The sequence below is a fragment of the Somniosus microcephalus genome, unplaced genomic scaffold (genome assembly GCF_052327205.1).
Source record: "Somniosus microcephalus isolate GS21.2 unplaced genomic scaffold, FLI_Smic_1.0 unresolved_chr1, whole genome shotgun sequence".
Taxonomy (NCBI): Eukaryota; Metazoa; Chordata; class Chondrichthyes; order Squaliformes; family Somniosidae; genus Somniosus; species Somniosus microcephalus.
In genome coordinates this window covers 164,238,084-164,260,563 of record NW_028225179.1, presented here as the reverse complement: position 1 = coordinate 164,260,563, position 22,480 = coordinate 164,238,084, and the positions used below count along the sequence as shown (strand labels likewise).

The 22,480-nt window shown below is 46.8% G+C and overlaps 1 protein-coding gene across 1 annotated transcript in view; it reads left to right on the top strand.

The window, feature by feature from the left end:
* Positions 1 to 21,435, top strand: part of LOC147096458 (zinc-binding protein A33-like) — a 34,117-nt gene extending 12,682 nt beyond the window's left edge. The window contains exons 4-6 of the mRNA XM_085975257.1: positions 17,694 to 17,716; positions 18,274 to 18,389; positions 20,827 to 21,435. Coding sequence (XP_085831383.1) covers positions 17,694 to 17,716; positions 18,274 to 18,389; positions 20,827 to 21,374 — 687 coding nt within the window. The 3' untranslated portion in view covers positions 21,375 to 21,435. The remainder of the gene's footprint in view (positions 1 to 17,693; positions 17,717 to 18,273; positions 18,390 to 20,826) is intronic.
* The last annotated feature ends 1,045 nt before the right edge of the window (positions 21,436 to 22,480 follow it).

Below are 22,480 nucleotides of genomic sequence, written 5' to 3'. Positions count from 1 at the left end.
GGTTAACATAGAAACATAGAAGATAGGAGCAGGAGTAGACCATTCGGCCCCTCGAGCCTGTTCCGCCATTCAATGAGATCATGGCTGATCATCCAAACTCAGTACCTTGTCCCTGCCTTCTCCCCATATCCCTTAATCCCTTTAGCCTTAAGAAATATATCTAACTGCTTCTGGAATATATTTAAAGAATTGGCCTCAACTGCCTTCTGTGGTAGAGAATTCCACAGGTTCACCACTCTCTGGGTGAAGAAATTCCTCCTCATCTCTGTCCTAAATGGCTTACCCCTTATCCTTAGACTGTGACCCCTGGTTCTGGAATTCACCACCATCGGGAACATCCTTCCTGCATCTAGTCTGTCTAGTCCTGTTAGAATTTTATAAGTTTCAATGAGATCCCCTCTCATTCTTCTAAACTCCAGCGAGTATAAGCCCAATCGACCCAATCTCTCCTCATACGTCATTCCTGCCATCCCAGGTATCAGCCTGGTGAATCTTCGCTGCACTCCCTCCATGGCAAGAACATCCTTCCTCAGATAAGATGACCAAAACTGCACACAATACTCGAGGTGTGGTCTCACCAAGGCCCTGTACAACTGCAGCAAGACATCCTTGTTCCTGTACTCGAACCCTCTCGCTTTGTCCTGGATGGTGTCGAGCTTCTTGAGTGTCGTTGTAGCTGCATTCATCCAGGCAAGTGGAGAGTATTCCATCACACTCCTTACTTGTGCCTTGCAGATGGTGGAAAGGCTTTGGGGAGATTAAGTGTATGAGAGAGAGTACGAGCATCTGTGGGTATGTAGCAGAGTTTATGGCCCCGATTTTCTGCCAGCCGTCGGGCGGGTTTTCAGGCGGGCGGGGGCCGAAAATCGCAGAAATAGGGGGTCGCGACCCCCCTGCCCGATTCCCCGCCCCACCCGACTTTCGCCCCCGTGTTTCAGCGCGACCCGAATCAGCCCCACCCGCCGCAGGCGGGAATGGTCGGCGGGAGCCTAATGAGCAATTATTGGCATGTTTAATCCTATTTTCAAGGGCCCTTGCAATTTTCAGCCTTTCCCCACGTAAAACATGCCTGGTGGGTACACCGCTGATGAAACCTGGCGTGAACAGAGTTGGCTTGCTTGGTCAATCAGGACTGAAGAGATTTAATCAGACAGTATTTGCAGGCTGCAGGACCTTGATGTTGAAGACTTGGGGCAACTTGTTGAAGGCCTAGGCACAGCTGTGGAAGGTTGGAGCCTCACACACTTCTCCAGTGTGAGCTCCTGGGAAGCCCCTCTCAGCACCCTAACTCAGCGCCTCCTCAACGGAGGCATCTGCCAGAAGCATGGGAGGCCTTTTGTTCCTTCCCTTCCTGGTATTAGAGGATCTCCAACAGCAGAGGCGTCAGCAGCAGGAGCGCCAGGCTGCTGCTCACTCACCTGAAGCTGCACAGGCCAGAAGGAGCCAGCGCTTGGATGTGGCTTGAGAGCACCTTGCTGCGCATCAGGGGGCCATGGGGACCCGTATCTGCACTGGCAGTCCTACTCAAAAGGACTTCCATGAAGGTCTGGTTTCTCTGTTCAATAAATGCCCATCGCTCCTCAAGAGATGTAATTCTATTATGAGCACTCACCATGTTTTCCATACCCTGGCGACTTATCTCCTCCATGGAGGGTGCCAACCTTTCCATGGTGATGCGTTCATGTGCCAATGACTCCACAAAGGCTCAGCTCATCTTCGCTATGGACTCCTCCATTCGCTCCACACTCGCAGCGACCCTGGAGACAAAACCTGCCAGAGACTCCTGCATCTGTGCATGGAGATCCATCACCTCTTCTCTTGCGGATGGACCCAGAGGCAGAGGGTCGACATGCAGCTGAGCTGAGCTGGCAGAGTCCTGCACCCTCCGACGAGGACACTCCACTGCTGTCCCTGTCTCCACAATCTGCTGATGCTCACTTGTGAGCTGTGAAACACCAGGTGACAACACTACTCTATGTCCCGAAGGTCCCCCCGAGGAGTGAGTGTCTGCGCTGGTGCTGGGTGTGCTTACTTCTGCTGATGCTGCGCCCTCAGAGGTTGGAGCTTCCTCTGAGGAGTCTGGCTGCACAGCCTCTTCCTCCTCCACAGTGAGGATGGGGGCTCTGGATGGTACTGTGGGGGAGTAAAGGAAGGAGATAGAGATGTAATGCCAAGGTTCTTCTGGTGACTCCCAGCGAGTTGGCATCTGCTGACACCTGCATCCATGCAGCCTTGGTCTCAGTGGGTGGCCTCTTCCTCCCTGACCTAGGGAAGAGGACCTCCCTGTGGGCCCTAAGCCCATCCAATGATGCCTGCAGTGAAACCTCGTCGAATTTGGAGGCAGCTCGGGGTCTGGCACTGGCCACAGCTGCTGCAGGCTCCTCTGCCATCCTGTATGGTTCGTTTGGAAGCCTTCAGAGGATGCAGTGCTTGCTGTGGACCTTGAAAGCACCACGAATGATGACAGCATACTGTGGGGCTTCCTGACTGGAAATGGACAGTTAGCAAGGCTGCCCACACGCTGGAACTTAATTGGCCACTTGAGGGAAAATTGCGTGCAGCTGGCTGACCCATTATTTTGGGTCGGAAACCGACATTCGGGGAACCCGAAAATTTCCCGCACGATTCACAAAATCGGGCCCTATATGTGTGTGAGGGATAGTGTATGAGCACATATGGTTATATAGGGGACTTTATATGTATGTATGTATATGTGTGTGAGAGAGAGATTATGAGCACATTTGGGGGTATAGGGGAGTTCATCGCTGTGAGAAAGAGACAGTGGCCTAGAAATTGAGTGGGGTTAGCGCCCATTTTGAGGCGCTAGAGGGCCTAGCGCCGCAAGTACAGCCGATTGAGAAATTCACTTGGGCGCTGCCATCGGCGTTAGCCGGTTGCGCTGCGCCGGCACCGATGACGTCATCGGTGTGCGCAGCGTCCCGGTTGCCGTGGCAACGCGCCCGAACGCCGAAATTGAGTTGCGGCCGCCTCGCCCGTGGCAGCCGCAACCAACGATTTCTCAAAAGTTCGCTACGGGTCTTAGCGCCGGCGCATTAAGGTCGCGCGGCGGCCGGCCGCTTTCCCGGCGGCCGCCTGCCCGCACCTCCCTCCCCGGACTCCTCCAACACCCCCCCGCGGCACAGATGCGTGTGGGCCGCGAGCCCGGCACTTCTCCGAGGTGCCGGGCTCATTTTTCTCCACAGATCAACGGCCAGCGGTCGGGTGCAGGCAGCTCCTCCTTAACGGAAGGAGGAGGCCCGCACTTCCCCAGCCTGCCGCACCGCATCGGGTGCCGCAGCGGCGGATTAGCGCCGCAATGCGGCAGTCAGCGCCCATTGCGAGGCGCTGACACCCTCCATTAGCGCCGGCGCTAAATTTCCGGCGCTAAAGCCCTGTCGCGGCGCCAACTCAATTTCTAGGCCAGTGTGTATATATGTGGGTATGTAGGAGAGATTATGTGTGAGAGATTATGAGCATCTATGGGTACATAGGAGAGATTATATGTGTGTGTGAGGAAATGTACAAACACATGCGGTGAGTTTATGTATGAGTATATGTGGGTAAACAGGAGAAATTATGTATGTGTGTGACAGAGAGTGTCAGAATATGTGGGTATATTGAGGAGTTTATATGTGTGTGAGGGAGTGGATGAATATATGTGGGTATGTAGGGGAGTGTTTGTGTGTGTGAGGGAGTGGATGAATATATGTGGGTATGTAGGGGAGTTTATGTGTGTGTGACGGAGTGGATGAATATATGTGGGTATGTAGGGGAGTTTATCTGTGTGTGAGGGAGTGGATGAATATATGTGGGTATGTAGGGAGTTTATGTGTGTGTGAGGGAGGGGATGAATATATGTGGGTATGCAGGGGAGTTTATGTGTGTGTGAGGGAGTGTGGATGAATATATGTGGGTATGTAGGGGAGTTTATGTGTGTGTGAGGGAGTGGATGAATATATATGGGTATGTTGGGGAGTTTATGTGTGTGTGAGGGAGTGGATGAATATATGTGGGTATGTAGGGGAGTTTATGTGTGTGTGACGGAGTGGATGAATATATGTGGGTATGTAGGGGAGTTTATGTGTGTGTGAGGGAGTGCATGAATATATGTGGGTATGTAGGGGAGTTTATGTGTGAGGGAGTGGATGAATATATATGGGTATGTAGTAGAGTTTATGTGTGTGTGAGGGAGTGGATGAATATATGTGGGTATGCAGGGGAGTTTATGTGTGTGTGAGGGAGTGGATGAATATATGTGGGTATGTAGGGGAGTTTATGTGTGTGTGAGAGAGTGGATGAATATATGTGGGTATGTAGGGGAGTTTATGTGTGTGTGAGGGAGTGGATGAATATATATGGGTATGTTGGGGAGTTTATGTGTGGGTGAGTGTGTGGATGAATATATGTGGGTATGCAGGGGAGTTTATGTGTGTGTGAGGGAGTGGATGAATATATGTGGGTATGTAGGGGAGTTTATGTGTGTGTGAGGGAGTGGATGAATATATGTGGGTATGTAGGGGAGTTTATGTGTGTGTGAGGGAGTGGATGAATATATGTGGGTATGTAGGGGAGTGTTTGTGTGTGTGAGGGAGTGGATGAATATATGTGGGTATGCAGCGGAGTTTATGTGTGTGAGAGGGTGTGGATGAATATATGTGGGTATGTAGGGGAGTTTATGTGTGTGTGAGGGTGTGGATGAATATATGTGGGTATTGTAGGGGAGTTTATGTGTGTGTGAGGGAGTGGATGAATATATGTGGGTGTGTAGGGGAGTTTATGTGTGTGAGAGGGTGTGGATGAATACATGTGGATATGTAGGGGAGTTTATGTGTGTGAGAGGGTGTGGATGAATATATGTGGGTATGTAGGGGAGTTTATGTGTGTGTGAGGGAGTGGATGAATATATGTGGGTATGTAGGGGAGTTTATGTGTGTGTCAGGGAGTGGATGAATATGTGTGGGTATGTAGGGGAGTTTATGTGTGTGAGAGGGTGTGGATGAATATATGTGGGTATGTAGGGGAGTTTATGTGTGTGTGAGGGAGTGGATGAATATATGTGGGTATGTAGGGAAGTTTATGTGTGTGAGGGAGTGGATGAATATATGTGGGTATGTAGGGGAGTTTATGTGTGTGTAAGGGAGTGGATGAATATATGTGGGTATGTAGGGGAGTTTATGTGTGAGGGAGTGGATGAATATATGTGGGTATGTAGGGGAGTTTATGTGTGTGAGGGAGTGGATGAATATATGTGGGTATGTAGGGGAGCTAATGTGTGTGTGAGGGAGTGGATGTATATATGTGGGTATGTAGGGGAGTTTATGTGTGTGTGAGGGAGTGGATGAATATATGTGGGTATGTAGGGGAGTTTATGTGTGTGTGAGGGAGTGGATGAATATATGTGGGTATGTAGGGAAGTTTATGTGTGTGAGGGAGTGGATGAATATATGTGGGTATGTAGGGGAGTTTATGTGTGTGTAAGGGAGTGGATGAATATATATGGGTATGTAGGGGAGTTTATGTGTGAGGGAGTGGATGAATATATGTGGGTATGTAGGGGAGTTTATGTGTGTGAGGGAGTGGATGAATATATGTGGGTATGTAGGGGAGCTAATGTGTGTGTGAGGGAGTGGATGTATATATGTGGGTATGTAGGGGAGTTTATGTGTGTGTGAGGGAGTGGATGAATATATGTGGGTATGTAGGGGAGTTTATGTGTGTGTGAGGGAGTGGATGAATATATATGGGTATGTAGGGAAGTTTATGTGTGTGTGAGGGAGTGGATGAATATATGTGGGTATGTAGGGGAGTTTATGTGTGTGTGAGGGAGTGGATGAATATATATGGGTATGTAGGGAAGTTTATGTGTGTGTGAGGGAGTGGATGAATATATGTGGGTATGTAGGGGAGTTTATGTGTGTGTGAGGGAGTGGATGAATATATGTGGGTATGCAGTGGAGTTTATGTGTGTGTGAGGGAGTGGATGAATATATATGGGTATGTAGGGGAGTTTATGTGTGTGTGAGGGAGTGGATGAATATATGTGGGTATGTAGGGGAGTTTATGTGTGTGTGAGAGAGTGGATGAATATATATGGGTATGTAGGGGAGTTTATGTGTGTGTGAGGGAGTGGATGAATATATGTGGGTATGTAGGGGAGTTTATGTGTGTGTGAGAGATTGGATGAATATATGTGGGTATGTAGGGGAGTTTATGTGTGTGTGAGGGAGTGGATGAATATATGTGGGTATGTAGGGGGGTTTATGTGTGTGAGAGGGAGTGGATGAATATATGTGGGTATGTAGGGGAGTTTATGTGTGTGTGAGGGAGTGGATGAATATATGTGGGTATGTAGGGGAGTCTATGTGTGTGTGAGGGAGTGGATGAATATATGTGGGTATGTAGGGGAGTCTATGTGTGTGTGAGGGAGTGGATGAATATATGTGGGTATGTAGGGGAGTTTATGTGTGTGTGAGGGAGTGGATGAATATATGTGGGTATGTAGGGGAGTCTATGTGTGTGTGAGGGAGTGGATGAATATATGTGGGTATGTAGTGGAGTTTATGTGTGTGTGAGGGAGTGGATGAATATATATGGGTATGTAGGGGAGTTTATGTGTGTGTGAGGGAGTGGATGAATATATGTGGGTATGTAGGGGAGTTTATGTGTTTGTGAGAGATTGGATGAATATATGTGGGTATGCAGGGGAGTTTATGTGTGTGTGAGGGAGTGGATGAATATATCTGGGTATGTAGGGGGGTTTATGTGTGTGAGAGGGAGTGGATGAATATATGTGGGTATGTCGGGGAGTTTATGTGTGTGTGAGGGAGTGGATGAATATATATGGGTATGTAGGGGAGTTTATGTGTGTGTGAGGGAGTGGATGAATATATGTGGGTATGTAGGGGAGTTTATGTGTGTGTGAGGGAGTGGATGAATATATACGGGTATGTAGGGGAGTTTATGTGTGTGTGAGGGAGTGGATGAATATATGTGGGTATGTAGGGGAGTTTATGTGTGTGTGAGGGAGTGGATGAATATATGTGGGTATGTAGGGGAGTTTATGTGTGTGTGAGGGAGTGGATGAATATATGTGGGTATGTAGGGGAGTTTATGTGTGTGTGAGGGAGTGGATGAATATATGTGGGTATGTAGGGGAGTTTATGTGTGTGTGAGGGAGTGGATGAATATATATGGGTATGTAGGGGAGTTTATGTGTGTGTGAGGGAGTGGATGAATATATATGGGTATGTAGGGGAGTTTATGTGTGTGTGAGGGAGTGGATGAATATATGTGGGTATGTAGGGGAGTTTATGTGTGTGTGAGAGAGTGGATGAATATATATGGGTATGTAGGGGAGTTTATGTGTGTGTGAGGGAGTGGATGAATATATGTGGGTATGTAGGGGAGTTTATGTGTTTGTGAGAGATTGGATGAATATATGTGGGTATGTAGGGGAGTTTATGTGTGTGTGAGGGAGTGGATGAATATATCTGGGTATGTAGGGGGGTTTATGTGTGTGAGAGGGAGTGGATGAATATATGTGGGTATGTCGGGGAGTTTATGTGTGTGTGAGGGAGTGGATGAATATATATGGGTATGTAGGGGAGTTTATGTGTGTGTGAGGGAGTGGATGAATATATATGGGTATGTAGGGGAGTTTATGTGTGTGTGAGGGAGTGGATGAATATATGTGGGTATGTAGGGGAGTTTATGTGTGTGTGAGGGAGTGGATGAATATATGTGGGTATGTAGGGGAGTTTATGTGTGTGTGAGGGAGTGGATGAATATATGTGGGTATGTAGGGGAGTTTATGTGTGTGTGAGGGAGTGGATGAATATATGTGGGTATGTAGGGGAGTTTATGTGTGTGTGAGGGAGTGGATGAATATATACGGGTATGTAGGGGAGTTTATGTGTGTGTGAGGGAGTGGATGAATATATGTGGGTATGTAGGGGAGTTTATGTGTGTGTGAGGGAGTGGATGAATATATGTGGGTATGTAGGGGAGTTTATGTGTGTGTGAGGGAGTGGATGAATATATATGGGTATGTAGGGGAGTTTATGTGTGTGTGAGGGAGTGGATGAATATATATGGGTATGTAGGGGAGTTTATGTGTGTGTGAGGGAGTGGATGAATATATGTGGGTATGTAGGGGAGTTTATGTGTGTGTGAGGGAGTGGATGAATATATGTGGGTATGTAGGGGAGTTTATGTGTGTGTGAGGGAGTGGATGAATATATGTGGGTATGTAGGGGAGTTTATGTGTGTGTGAGGGAGTGGATGAATATATATGGGTATGTAGGGGAGTTTATGTGTGTGTGAGGGAGTGGATGAATATATATGGGTATGTAGGGGAGTTTATGTGTGTGTGAGGGAGTGGTTGAATATATGTGGGTATGTAGGGGAGTTTATGTGTGTGAGAGGGTGTGGATGAATATATGTGGGTATGTAGGGGAGTTTATGTGTGTGTGAGGGTGTGGATGAATATATGTGGGTATTGTCATAGAGTCATAGAGTCATAGAGTTTTACAGCACAGAAAGAGGCCCTTCGGCCCATCGTGTCTGCGCCGCCCATCCCTCCCTGTCCAGTCTAATCCCATTTTCCAGCATTTGGTCCATAGCCTTGTATGCAATGGCATTTCAAGTGCTCATCCAAATGCTTCTTGTATGTTGTGAGGGTTCCTGCCTCTACCACCCTTTCAGGCAGTGAGTTCCAGCTTCCAACCACCCTCTGGGTGAAAAAGTTCCTCCTCAAATCCCCCCTAAATCTCCTGCCCCTTACCCTGAATCTGTGCCCCCTTGTTATTGACCCCCCTACTAAGGGGAAAGGTTCCTCTTTATCTACCCTATCTATGCCCCTCATCATTTTGTACCCCTCAATCAGGTCCCCCCTCAGCCTTCTTTGCTCCAAGGAAAACAACCCCAGCCTGTCCAGTCTCTCTTCATAGCTGAGGCGCTCCATCCCAGGTAACATCCTGGTGAATCTTCTCTGCACCCTCTCCAAAGCAATCACATCCTTCCTATAGTGAGGCGACCAGAACTGCACACAGTACTCCAGATGTGGCCTCACCAGCGTTTTGTACAGCTCCATCATAACCTCCCTGCTCTTATATTCTATGCCTCTGCTAATGAAGGCAAGTATCCCATAAGCCTTTTTAACCACCTTATCTACCTGTTCCGCTGCCTTCAGGGATCTATGTACATGTACACCAAGGTCCCTCTGACCCTCTGTACTTCCTAGGGTCCTACCACTCATTGTGTAGGGGAGTTTATGTGTGTGAGGGAGTGGATGAATATATGTGGGTATGTAGGGGAGTTTATGTGTGTCTGAGGGAGTGGATGAATATATATGGGTATGTAGGGGAGTTTATGTGTGTGTGAGGGAGTGGATGAATATATATGGGTATGTAGGGGAGTTTATGTGTGTGTGAGGGAGTGGATGAATATATGTGGGTATGTAGGGGAGTTTGTGTGTGTGTGAGGGTGTGGATGAATATATGTGGGTATGTAGGGGAGTTTGTGTGTGTGTGAGGGAGTGGATGAATATATGTGGGTATGTAGGGGAGTTTGTGTGTGTGTGAGGGTGTGGATGAATATATGTGGGTATGTAGGGGTGTTTATGTGTGTGTGAGGGAGTGGATGAATATATGTGGGTATGTAGGGGAGTTTATGTGTGTGTGAGGGAGTGGATGAATATATACGGGTATGTAGGGGAGTTTATGTGTGTGTGAGGGAGTGGATGAATATATGTGGGTGTGTAGGGGAGTTTATGTGTGTGTGAGGGAGTGGATGAATATATGTGGGTATGTAGGGGAGTTTGTGTGTGTGTGAGGGTGTGGATGAATATATGTGGGTATGTAGAGGAGTTTATGTGTGTGTGAGGGAGTGGATGAATATATGTGGGTATGTAGGGGAGTTTATGTGTGTGTGAGGGTGTGGATGAATATATGTGGGTATGTAGAGGAGTTTATGTGTGTGTGAGGGAGTGGATGAATATATGTGGGTATGTAGAGGAGTTTATGTGTGTGTGAGGGAGTGGATGAATATATGTGGGTATGTAGGGGAGTTTATGTGTGTGTGAGGGTGTGGATGAATATATGTGGGTATGTAGAGGAGTTTATGTGTGTGTGAGGGAGTGGATGAATATATGTGGGTATGTAGGGGAGTTTGTGTGTGTGTGAGGGTGTGGATGAATATATGTGGGTATGTAGAGGAGTTTATGTGTGTGTGAGGGAGTGGATGAATATATGTGGGTATGTAGGGGAGTTTATGTGTGTGTGAGGGATTGGATGAATATATGTGGGTATGTAGGGGAGTTTATGTGTGTGTGAGGGAGTGGATGAATATATACGGGTATGTAGGGGAGTTTATGTGTGTGTGAGGGAGTGGATGAATATATGTGGGTATGTAGGGGAGTTTATGTGTGTGTGAGGGAGTGGATGAATGTATGTGGGTATGTAGGGGAGTTTATGTGTGTGTGAGGGAGTGGATGAATATATGTGGGTATGTAGGGGAGTTTATGTGTGTGTGAGGGAGTGGATGAATACATATGGGTATGTAGGGGAGTTTATGTGTGTGTGAGGGAGTGGATGAACATATGTGGGTATGTAGGGGAGTTTACGTGTGTGAGAGGGAGTGGATGAATATATATGGGTATGTAGGGGAGTTTATGTGTGTGAGGGAGTGGATGAATATATGTGGGTATGTAGGGGAGTTTATGTGTGTGTGAGGGAGTGGTTGAATATATATGGGTATGTAGGGGAGTTTATGTGTGTGTGAGGGAGTGGATGAATATATATGGGTATGTAGGGGAGTTTATGTGTGTGTGAGGGAGTGGATGAATATATATGGGTATGTAGGGGAGTTTATGTGTGTGTGAGGGAGTGGATGAATATATGAGGGTATGTAGGGGGGTTTATGTGTGTGTGAGGGAGTGGATGAATATATGTGGGTATGTAGGGGAGTTTATGTGTGTGTGAGGGAGTGGATGAATATATGTGGGTATGTAGGGGAGTTTATGTGTGTGTGAGGGAGTGGATGAATATATGTGGGTATGTAGGGGAGTTTATGTGTGTGTGAGGGAGTGGATGAATATATATGGGTATGCAGGGGAGTTTATGTGTGTGTGAGGGAGTGGATGAATATATATGGGTATGTAGGGGAGTTTATGTGTGTGTCAGGGAGTGGATGAATATATATGGGTATGTAGGGGAGTTTATGTGTGTGTGAGGGTGTGGATGAATATATGTGGGAATGTAGGGGAGTTTATGTGTGTGTGAGGGGGTGGATGAATATATGTGGGTATGTAGGGGAGTTTATGTGTGTGTCAGGGAGTGGATGAGTATATATGGGTATGTAGGGGAGTTTATGTGTGTGTGAGGGTGTGGATGAATATATATGGGTATGTAGGGGAGTTTATGTGTGTGAGAGGGAGTGGATGAATATATGTGGGTATGGAGGGGAGTTTATGTGTGTGTGAGGGAGTGGATGATTATATATGGGTATGTAGGGGAGTTTATGTGTGTGTCAGGGAGTGGATGAGTATATATGGGTATGTAGGGGAGTTTATGTGTGTGAGGGAGTGGATGAATATATGTGGGTATGTAGGGGAGTTTATGTGTGTGTCAGGGAGTGGATGAGTATATATGGGTATGTAGGGGAGTTTATGTGTGTATGAGGGTGTGGATGAATATATATGGGTATGTAGGGGAGTTTATGTGTGTGAGAGGGAGTGGATGAATATATGTGGGTATGTAGGGGAGTTTATGTGTGTGTGAGGGAGTGGATGAATATATATGGGTATGTAGGGGAGTTTATGTGTGTGTGAGGGAGTGGATGAATATATATGGGTATGTAGGGGAGTTTATGTGTGTGAGGGAGTGGATGAATATATGTGGGTATGTAGGGGAGTTTATGTGTGTGTGAGGGAGTGGATGAATATATGTGGGTATGTAGGGGAGTTTATGTGTGTGAGGGAGTGGATGAATATATGTGGGTATGTAGGGGAGTTTATGTGTGTGTGAGGGAGTGGATGAACATATATGGGTATGTAGGGGAGTTTATGTGTGTGTGAGGGAGTGGATGAACATATATGGGTATGTAGGGGAGTTTATGTGTGTGAGAGGGAGTGGATGAATATATGTGGGTATGTAGGGGAGTTTATGTGTGTGAGGGAGTGGATGAATATATGTGGGTATGTAGGGGAGTTTATGTGTGTGTGAGGGAGTGGATGAACATATATGGGTATGTAGGGGAGTTTATGTGTGTGTGAGGGAGTGGATGAACATATATGGGTATGTAGGGGAGTTTATGTGTGTGAGAGGGAGTGGATGAATATATGTGGGTATGTAGGGGAGTTTATGTGTGTGTGAGGGAGTGGATGAATATATATGGGTATGTAGGGGAGTTTATGTGTGTGTGAGGGAGTGGATGAATATATATGGGTATGTAGGGGAGTTTATGTGTGTGTGAGGGAGTGGATGAATATATGTGGGTATGTAGGGGAGTTTATGTGTGTGTGAGGGAGTGGATGAATATATGTGGGTATGTAGGGGAGTTTATGTGTGTGTGAGGGAGTGGATGAATATATATGGGTATGTAGGGGAGTTTATGTGTGTGTGAGGGAGTGGATGAATATATGTGGGTATGTAGGGGAGTTTATGTGTGTGTGAGGGAGTGGATGAATATATGTGGGTATGTAGGGGAGTTTATGTGTGTGTGAGGGAGTGGATGAATATATGTGGGTATGTAGGATAGTTTATGTGTGTGTGAGGGAGTGGATGAATATATACGGGTATGTAGGGGAGTTTATGTGTGTGTGAGGGAGTGGATGAATATATGTGGGTATGTAGGGGAGTTTATGTGTGTGTGAGGGAGTGGATGAATATATGTGGGTATGTAGGGGAGTTTATGTGTGTGTGAGGGAGTGGATGAATATATGTGGGTATGTAGGGGAGTTTATGTGTGTGTGAGGGAGTGGATGAATATATGTGGGTATGTAGGGAGTTTATGTGTGTGTGAGGGAGTGGATGAATATATGTGGGTATGTAGGGGAGTTTATGTGTGTGTGAGGGAGTGGATGAATATATACGGGTATGTAGGGGAGTTTATGTGTGTGTGAGGGAGTGGATGAATATATGTGGGTATGTAGGGGAGTTTATGTGTGTGTGAGGGAGTGGATGAATATATGTGGGTATGTAGGGGAGTTTATGTGTGTGAGGGAGTGGATGAATATATGTGGGTATGTAGGGGAGTTTATGTGTGTGTGAGGGAGTGGATGAATATATATGGGTATGTAGGGGAGTTTATGTGTGTGTGAGGGAGTGGATGAATATATGTGGGTATGTAGGGGAGTTTATGTGTGTGTGAGGGAGTGGATGAATATATGTGGGTATGTAGGGGAGTTTATGTGTGTGTGAGGGAGTGGATGAATATATGTGGGTATGTAGGGGAGTTTATGTGTGTGTGAGGGAGTGGATGAATATATGTGGGTATGTAGTGGAGTTTATGTGTGTGTGAGGGAGTGGATGAATATATGTGGGTATATAGGGGAGTTTATGTGTGTGTGAGGGAGTGGATGAATATATATGGGTATGTAGGGGAGTTTATGTGTCTGTGAGGGAGTGGATGAATATATGTGGGTATGTAGTGGAGTTTATGTGTGTGTGAGGGAGTGGATGAATATATGTGGGTATGTAGGGGAGTTTATGTGTGTGTGAGGGAGTGGATGAATATATGTGGGTATGTAGGGGAGTTTATGTGTGTGTGAGGGAGCGGATGAATATATGTGGGTATGTAGGGGAGTTTATGTGTGTGTGAGGGAGTGGATGAATATATATGGGTATGTAGAGGAGTTTATGTGTGTGTGTAAGAGAGAGAGATTGTGCGTATATGTTGGTATGATAGAATAATAGAATCATAGACTGATACAACACAGAAGGAGGCCATTCGGCCCATCGTGCTTGTGCTGGCTCGTTGGTACAGCTGTCCAATAAATCCCACTCCCACCCTACTCTTTTCCTATAGCGTTGCAATTTTTTCCCTTCAAGTATTTATTCAATTCTCTTTTGAATGTTGCTGTTGAATCTGCTTCCACCGCCCTTTCCGGCACCGCATTCCAGATTGCAACAGCATGTTGCATAAATGAATGTTTCCTTATGTCACCTCTGGTTCATTTTGCCAATCACCTTAAATCTGTGTCCGTTGGTTACCGACCCACCTGCCACTGGAAACAGTTTCTCCTTATTTACTCTGTCTAAACCCTTCATGATTTTAAACACCTCAATCAAATCTCCTCTTAACCTTCTCTGCGCTAAGGAGAACAATCCCAGCTTCTCCAGTCTCTCCACATAACTGAAGACCCTCATCCCTGGTGCCACTCTAGGAAATCTCCTCTGCACCCTCTCCAAGGCCTTGACATCCTTCCTAAAGTGTGTTGCCCAGAGTTGAACGCAATACTCCAGCTGAGGCCTAACCAGTGTTTTATAAAGGTTTAGCGTGACCTCCTTGCTTTTGTACTCTATTCCTCTATTAATAAATCCAAGGATCCCGTATGCTTTTTAATAGACTATCAACTTATGCTGCCACCTACAAAAAGGTGTGTAGATGCACCCCCAGGACTCTCAGTTCCTTCACCCACTTTAAAATTGTACCATTTCGTTCATATGTAGTTTATGCAAAATGAAAGTCCTACCTCGAACATTTAGTTTGTATGTGGCAAAGTTTATGTGTGTGAGTGAGTGAGAGAGAGTGCGAGTATATGTGGATATATAGGGGAGTTTATGTGTGAGAGAAACTGGTGTATGAGTATATGTGTGTGTGTGCATGAGTTAATGTGGGTATATAGCGGAGATTTTGTGTGTGTTCATGTGTGTGCGTGAGAGAGGGAGAGTATATCAGTATATGTGGGTGTGTAGGAGAATTTCAGTGGGGGTGAGAGAGAGGGTGTATGAGTGTATGTAGGAGAGTTATTGTAAGAGAGAGTGTATCTATATATATAAATAAGTATGTCTCTCTGTCTGTCTCTCTGTCTCTCTGTCTGTCTCTCTGTCTCTCTGTCTGTCCGGCTATACAATGAAAAGTTATAGAGCGTACCTACACATATGTTATATCAAAAGAAAGCTTATCATTAGGGGACTCTCGTAGGCATATTTACTTTTCCGTCACACAAAAATTGTTAGGACAGTATACAAAAAAGTTTCAAAAATCCTACCTTTCATTAGCGTTGACTGACGTGCTGCTTGACCAATCCTACAGTTCACTCACCTGATGGTTGACCAATCAGTGTGTCATGGGCGGGTCCTAATCCTCCAGTCTCCCTAAACTTCGCCGCCATTTTTTCCATCCCCACAGAGACAGCAACACCAAAAGAAACCCCCACATTGCGGCTCCCGATCCTGCTCCTGCCCTGCCGGAGCGGCAGGTAAGTTGGGCTCACTCGGGCCGTGCCTCGCAACCGCTCGGCCCGACACACACAGCGGTCGGGGGAGCGGCAGCGGCCGGCCGTCAGCCGCGCGATCCGCGGGGGAGCTCAGCTCGGGTCCGTCTCGGCCCGACAGCCCGGCCGCGCCTCAACCTCTAGGCCCCGCACGGCCACTATCACAACAGCACCGGGCCTCAGGCGCTAGGCAGGGAGGGGGGGGGGAGGGGGAGGGGAGGGAAGGAGAGGACAGCACAGGGAGACGAGGAGAGGGAGAGGGGGGACAGACAGGGGCACAGAGACCGCGCGGCCCAAAATTGCCCTGGCAACGCCGGGCTCCCCTGCTAGTATGAGTATATATGTGTGTGTGTTGGAGAGTTTATGTGTGTGTGAGAGAGCCAGAGATAGTATGTATGGGCACATGTGGGTGTTTCTAAGAGTTTCCTTGTGAAAGAGAGGGTGTATGAATATATGTGGGTGTGTCGGAGAGCTTGCGTGTGTGAGAGATAGCGAGAGAGCTGAACAGGTGCCAGAGGAATTGTTATAGGCATGTTTCCTCTCTCAAACAGAACTAGAGCTGAAAGCTTAAAAACAAATGAGGAACAAAAAGCACCAACTGTTTAAGGTGTGGTACAGTGTTGTGTATTAGCGCTGTCTGTGTGTGCAGCAGGCTGTTTATCTGCATGTGCTCCCTGCAGAGGTACAGCATTTAGTCTTCCTGTTTTACATATCAATTCAATTCAAATCGCTTTATTGGCATGACAAGTTACATCTTATGTTGCCAAAGCATCGAAAAACATTCATGTTTGTACACAAAAATACAGATCTATCCATATAGTGTATAAACAGATATATCCCTGAGTGTATAAATATACTTTCATATAATTTATATATACTCTTTTCTTATATTTAGTGGTTGTCCCTCTGTTTATGGCAAGCTGTAACATAGTGTGCCGCTAGTGTTACACAATTTCTCTCTTCCCCTAGTAGGTATGGGAGTTTTTGGTCGTCATTCAAATTTCTGAATTCCGGGCATATTTTTGTGAATTTTGGGTAGAAATTCTCCCTTATGCCCTGATATTTTCTACAAGCTGTGAGGGAGTGCATCTCTGTCTCCACCACTCCCTGACTGCAGTGAGAGCATATCCTGTCCTCTCTTGGTAGCCGGGTCTGCCTGTGTCTACCTTTTTCGATCGCCAGGCTATGTTCACTAAGCCTGTACATTGTCAAGGTTTTTCTCAGTTTGCTATCCTTTACCATGGTCAGGTAATCAACCATGTTGTATTGTCTGTTTAGGGCCAAGTAGCAATTGAGTTTGCTTTGGGTTTTTGTTGTTTCTGCCCAATATGACAGATATTTTTCCTTTTGCTTAGCGACGATTGTGTTGGGTCGAATTCTTTGTGTTACGCTGTCACTGTCCTGGGGCTGGTTATTGTTAGTAGTGTTAGTAGTTACTTCACTGAGTCCCAGGACTAGTTGACTGAGGGTATTCTTCTTTATGGTCCTCTCTTGGCATTTCAGGGCTTCGTAATGATAGCATTGGGGGTTGCTCATTTCTAGGTGTTTCCAAAATTTGGTGGCTCTTTTTTGGATAGTGATTATTAATGGATATTGGCCTAGTTCTGCCCTGCATGCATTGTTTACAGTTTTCCTTTGAGTCCGGAGGATACTTTTACAGAATTCTGCATGTAGGATCTCAATTGGGTGTTTGTCCCATTTTGCTAATTCTTGTTGTGTTAGCGGTCCCCACACCTCACTGCCATAGAGTGCAATTGGTTCAATTACTGATTTGAAAATTTTGAGCCAAATGCTAATTGGGATTTCTATTTGGATTGATTTTTTAATGGCATCGAAAGCCCTTCTTGCTTTCTCTTTCAGTTCATTCACAGCCAGTTTGAAATTTCCCGTAGAACTGATTTTTAAGCCCAAGTATGTGTAGTTAGTGGTTTGTTCAATTTTGGTTGTTCCTAGTGTGAAATTTATTTTGGGTCCCTGATGTCTGGATCTTTGCTGGAACACAAGGACTTTGGTTTTTGGGGGATTTATTGTCAGGGCCCAAGTCTGGCAGTACGACTCCAGCAGATCCAGGTTCTGCTGTAGACCCTCCTTAGTTGGTGACAGCAGAACCAGGTCGTCGGCATAGAGGAGGAATTTAACCTTGGATTCATATAGGGTTCAATATGATGAACTATAGTCATCTAACGATTAAAGCTCTGTGTAATTGACTTTACGCTGTCATTACTGTGAACTGAAATCTGCATTTTGTCTGTTTTAGGAGAAAGTCTCGTTGAGAAAGAGGTAGGACATTCATTTCATGTATACTAATTTAAATTAATTAAATTATCATAGTGCTCAGCCGTGGCTCAGTGGGTACCACCCTCACCTCTGAGTCAGAAGGTTGTGGGTTCAGAGTCCCATCCCAGAGACTTGAGCACAAAAATCTAGGCTGACAATCCAGTGCAGTACTGAGGGAGTGCTGCACTGTCGGAGGTGCCGTCTTTCAGATGAGACCCAGATTAAACCAAGGCCCCGTCTGCTCTCTCAGGTGGATGTAAAAGTTCCCATGGCACTATTTTGAAGAAGAGCAGGGGAGTTCTCCCCGGTGTCCTGGGTCAATATTTATCCCTCAATCAACATCACTAAAAAACAGATTATCTGGTCATGATCACATTGCTGTCTGTGGGAGCTTGCTGTGCGCAAATTGGCTGCTGCGTTTCCCACATTACAACACTTCAAAACAGTACTTCACTGCAATGCACTTTGGGACGTCCGGTGGTCGTAAAGCCGCTATAGAAATGCAGGTCTTTCATGTTTTTTCTTTCATTTTCAAACATTGTATAATTTCCCTTTTCTAGTATCACTGAAAAATATAAACCAATGTCACTGGTCCACGGCGATCTGCCTTTGGGTGTATTTAAGGGCCCGTTACAATATGCAGCCTGGAAAGAAATGAGAGACCGCATCAACCCTGGTAAAGAACTCGTTTTATTTTTCCGTTCTTAACTGAGACAATCTTCATTAGGTTCATAGCTTAAATAGTGTGAATGTGGAAAGTTCTAAGCATTAAATATTTAAAGACAGAAATGAAATCAAGAACATTTAGTTGGAAAAGTAATAATTCTGTTGGGAGAAATGTATCGAAGTGTCTCTAAACCAGGATGTAACTGTGATGTAATAAATTGACGTTGATTTATGAGGCAACACTTGGAAGGAAGGACAAATTCCCAGCTAAGTGAACAGGAATAAACGTTTATACAGAGCGGTATTTACTAAAACAAGTGATGAGAAGATAGAGTGCGTGTGTGTGTGTGTGTGTGTGTGTGTGTGTGTGTTACAGCAAGAGGCCCTTCGGCCCATCGTGTCCACGCCGGCCATCAAGCCCTGTCTGTTCTAATCCCATTTTCCAGCATTTGGTCCGTAGCCTTGTATGCTATGGTGTTTCAAGTGCTCAGCTAAATGCTTCTTGAATGTTGTGAGGGTTCCTGCCTCTACCACCCTTTCAGGCAGTGAGTTCCAGATTCCAACCACCCTCTGGGTGAAAAAGTTTTCCTCAAATCCCCTCTAAACCTTCTGCCCCTTACCTTGAAACTATGCCCCCTGGTTATTGACCCCTCTACTAAGGGGAAAAGTTCCTTTCCACCTATCCTATCTATTCCCCTCATAATTTTGTACACCTCAATCAGGTCCCCCTCAGCCTTCTCTGCTCCAAGGAAAACAACCCCAGCCTGTCCAGTCTCTCCTCATAGCTGAAGCGCTCCAGCCCAGGTAACATCCTGGTGAATCTCCTCTGCACCCTCTCCAGTGCAATCACATCCTTCCTATAGTGTGGCAACCAGAACTGCACACAGTATTCCAGCTGTGGCCTAACTAGCGTTTTGTACAGCTCCATCATAGCCTCCCTGCTCTTATATTCTATGTCTCGACTAATGAAGGCAAGTATCCCATATGCCTTCTTAACCACCTTATCTACCTGTCCTGCTGCCTTCAGGGATCTATGTACATGCACACCAAGGTCCCTCTGATCCTTTGTCCTTCCTAGGGTCCTACCATTCATTGTGTATTCCCTTGCCTTGTTAGTCCTCCCAAAATGCATCACCTCACACCTTTCAGGGTTAAATTCCATTTGCCACTGTTCTGCCCATCTGACCAGCCCGTCTATATCATCCTGTAGCCTGAGGCTTCCCTCCTCGCTATTTACCACCCACAAATTTTTGTGTCATCTGCGAACTTACTGATCACACCTCCTACATCCATGTCTAAATCATTAATGTACACTACAAACAGCAAAGGACCCAGCACTGATCCCTGCGTTACACCACTGGACACAGGCTTCCAGTCACAAAAACAACCTTCGACCATCACCCTCTGCCTCCTGCCACTAAGCCAATTTTGGATCCAACATGACAAATTGCGTGTGTGTGTGTGTGTGTGTGTGTCTGTGTTTGTGTGCTTGTGTGTGTGTGTGTGTCTTTGTGTGTGTGTATGTTTGTATGTCTGTGTGAGTGTCTGTGTTTGTGTTTCTGTGTGTTTGTTTGTATGTGTGTGTGTGTGTGTGTGTGTGTGTGTGTGTGTGTGTGTGTGTGTCTTTGTGTATGTGTGTGTTTGTGTGTATGTGTGTGTGTATGTGTGTGTATGTTTGTGTGTCTGTGCGAGTGTCTGTGTTTGTGTGTCTGTGTGTTTGTGTGTTTGTATGTGTGTGTGTCTTTGTGTATGTGTGTCTGTGTATGTGTGTTTGTGTGTGTGTGTATGTCTTTGTGTGTGTTTTGTGTGTGTGTGTCTTTGTGTGTCTGTGTGTGTCTTTGTGTGTGTGTATGTGTCTTTGTGTGTGTGTGTGTTTGTGTGTGTGTGTCAGTGTGGGTTTGTGTGTGTGTGTCTGCGTATGTGTGTTTGTGTGTGTTTGTGTTTGTGTGTGTGTGTCTGCATGTGTGTGTCTGTGTGTGTGTGTGTGTGTGTGTCTGCGTATGTGTGTGTGTGTGTGTCTGCGTATGTGTGTGTGTGTGTGTCTGCGTATGTGTGTTTGTTTGTGTTTGTGTGTGTGTGTCTGTGTATCTGTGTGTCTGTTTGTGTCTGTGTGTGTGTTTTCAAGCGTTGTGTTATTTGGATTTCACCTGGTTTGTAGAGTTTGATAAGAAGCTATCATTTGTTATTATATATGTTATGTTAGCAAATAACCAAAAATATAAGATAGAAATAGGCAGCTACAAAGACACTCTGAAGACTCCTCTTCCAGGTGTGACTTGCAGCTGTGCAGCAGCTAGGGGGAAGTCCCACCAGGGAGCTACCTCCACGAGCCCTCCCTAAATTATATGGGGAAGCTGGCACCTTACAAGAGGAAAGTCATTCAGTGCCTTCATAACTTCTCATAAGAAGCCAAACCATTGTGCTAAGTTCTCCTCTCTGCCCCTCAGCTCCAGCCCCTTTGACGCTAGATCCCAGCACAGCGCATTGTCGGCTCGTCCTGTCTGAAGATCTGACCGCCGTGAAACACGGAGACACACGGCGGCCGCTCCCCGACACCCCGGAAAGGTTCGACCCTTACGTCTGTGTCTTGGCCAGCGAGGGCTTCGCGTCAGGGCGGCACTACTGGGAGGTGGAGGTGAAGAATAAGGTCAAGTGGGATGTGGGCGTGGTGCGGGAATCTGTCGACCGGAAAGGGAACGATGCCCCGTCGCCAGAGTCCGGATACTGGATTGTGTGGCTGAGAAATGAAAAGGAATATTGGGCTGTTACAAGACCACGGACCCGCCTCACCCCGAGAGCGAGACCCCGGAGGATTGGGGTGTACCTGGACTATGAGGGCGGACAGGTGTCATTTTACAACGCGGACAACATGTCCCATCTCCACACTTTCAGCCACACTTTCACTGAGAGACTCTTCCCTTACTTCAGCCCCTGTTTGAATGAAGGTGGGAAAAATTCAGAACCACTGCGAATCTGCTGGGAGAATGGTCACTGACTGTGAGCTGCCGGTTGCCGTGGCGCTTTTGTTTCCTCCTGAAAGCTCCGTTCCGAGTGTGTTTCTGTCTCCTGGCATTCCTGTGTAACAGACAAAAATCTGAATAAAAAGTTAAAAACAACTGCAATTGCTTAAAACAGTAAACGCTGTAAACACGCGACAGGTCAATTTTAAGTCAGTTTCTAACCCGTGTACAACTGCATCAAGTCACCAGTCAGCCCATAGGAACAGGAGGAGGCGATTCAGCCCATCGAGCCTGCTCCGACGTTCAATTAGATCATGGCTGATCTGTACCTCAACTCCATTCAAGTGCCTTGGTTCTGTAACTCTTAATGGCCTAGAAATTAAACGGATGGAGCGGCTTGCGCCAGCGCGATATTCAGTTTCAGCGCCCCAAACGGAAGCGGGGTGCTGCTCGAGGCGCCCCGCGTCCCTCTTGGGGCGTTGCAACTGAATATCGCAGCGCCACACGCTGCGGCACGGCGTGCTGCGGTACTGCAGACCTTCCTCCCCTTCTTAAAGGGGAGGGGCCTGCACCAGCGCGATCAGAGATCGCGAGTGCCGGCAAAAGAGCCCGGCACCGAGGAGAAGTGCCGGGGTCTTGGGACACAGCTGGCACTGCCCGGGGAGGGGGCTCAGGAGGCCGGGGACGGTGGCGCGAGGAGGTGCTGGCAGGCGGCCAGCAAAAAAAATGGCCGCCCCGCACCTCCCCTTTAATTAGCGCCACTACCGCCACAGGTCGGCCCCCCTGAACCGGTCGCAGGTTGCGACCGGCGTTACAGCGGGGGGCGCGACCCAATATCGCGATCAGGGCGGTAGCGGGGCGCTGCGCACACCGATGATGTCATCGGTGGCGGCGCAGCGCTACAGGCTAACGCCGCCATTAGCGCCCCGCTAAATTTCACGGGGGGCGTGGCCAGTGGCGCTAAAGCCACTAAGTGCCCTCTTTGGGCACTAACTGGTGGCGCAGCCCACCGAATTTCTAGGCCAATATCCTTACCTAACAAAAATTCCCTGGATCTCAGTCTTGGAATTTTCAATTGACCCCCAGCAGCTACAGCTTTTTGGGGAGAGACTTCCAGATTTGCACTACTCTTTGACCCAGG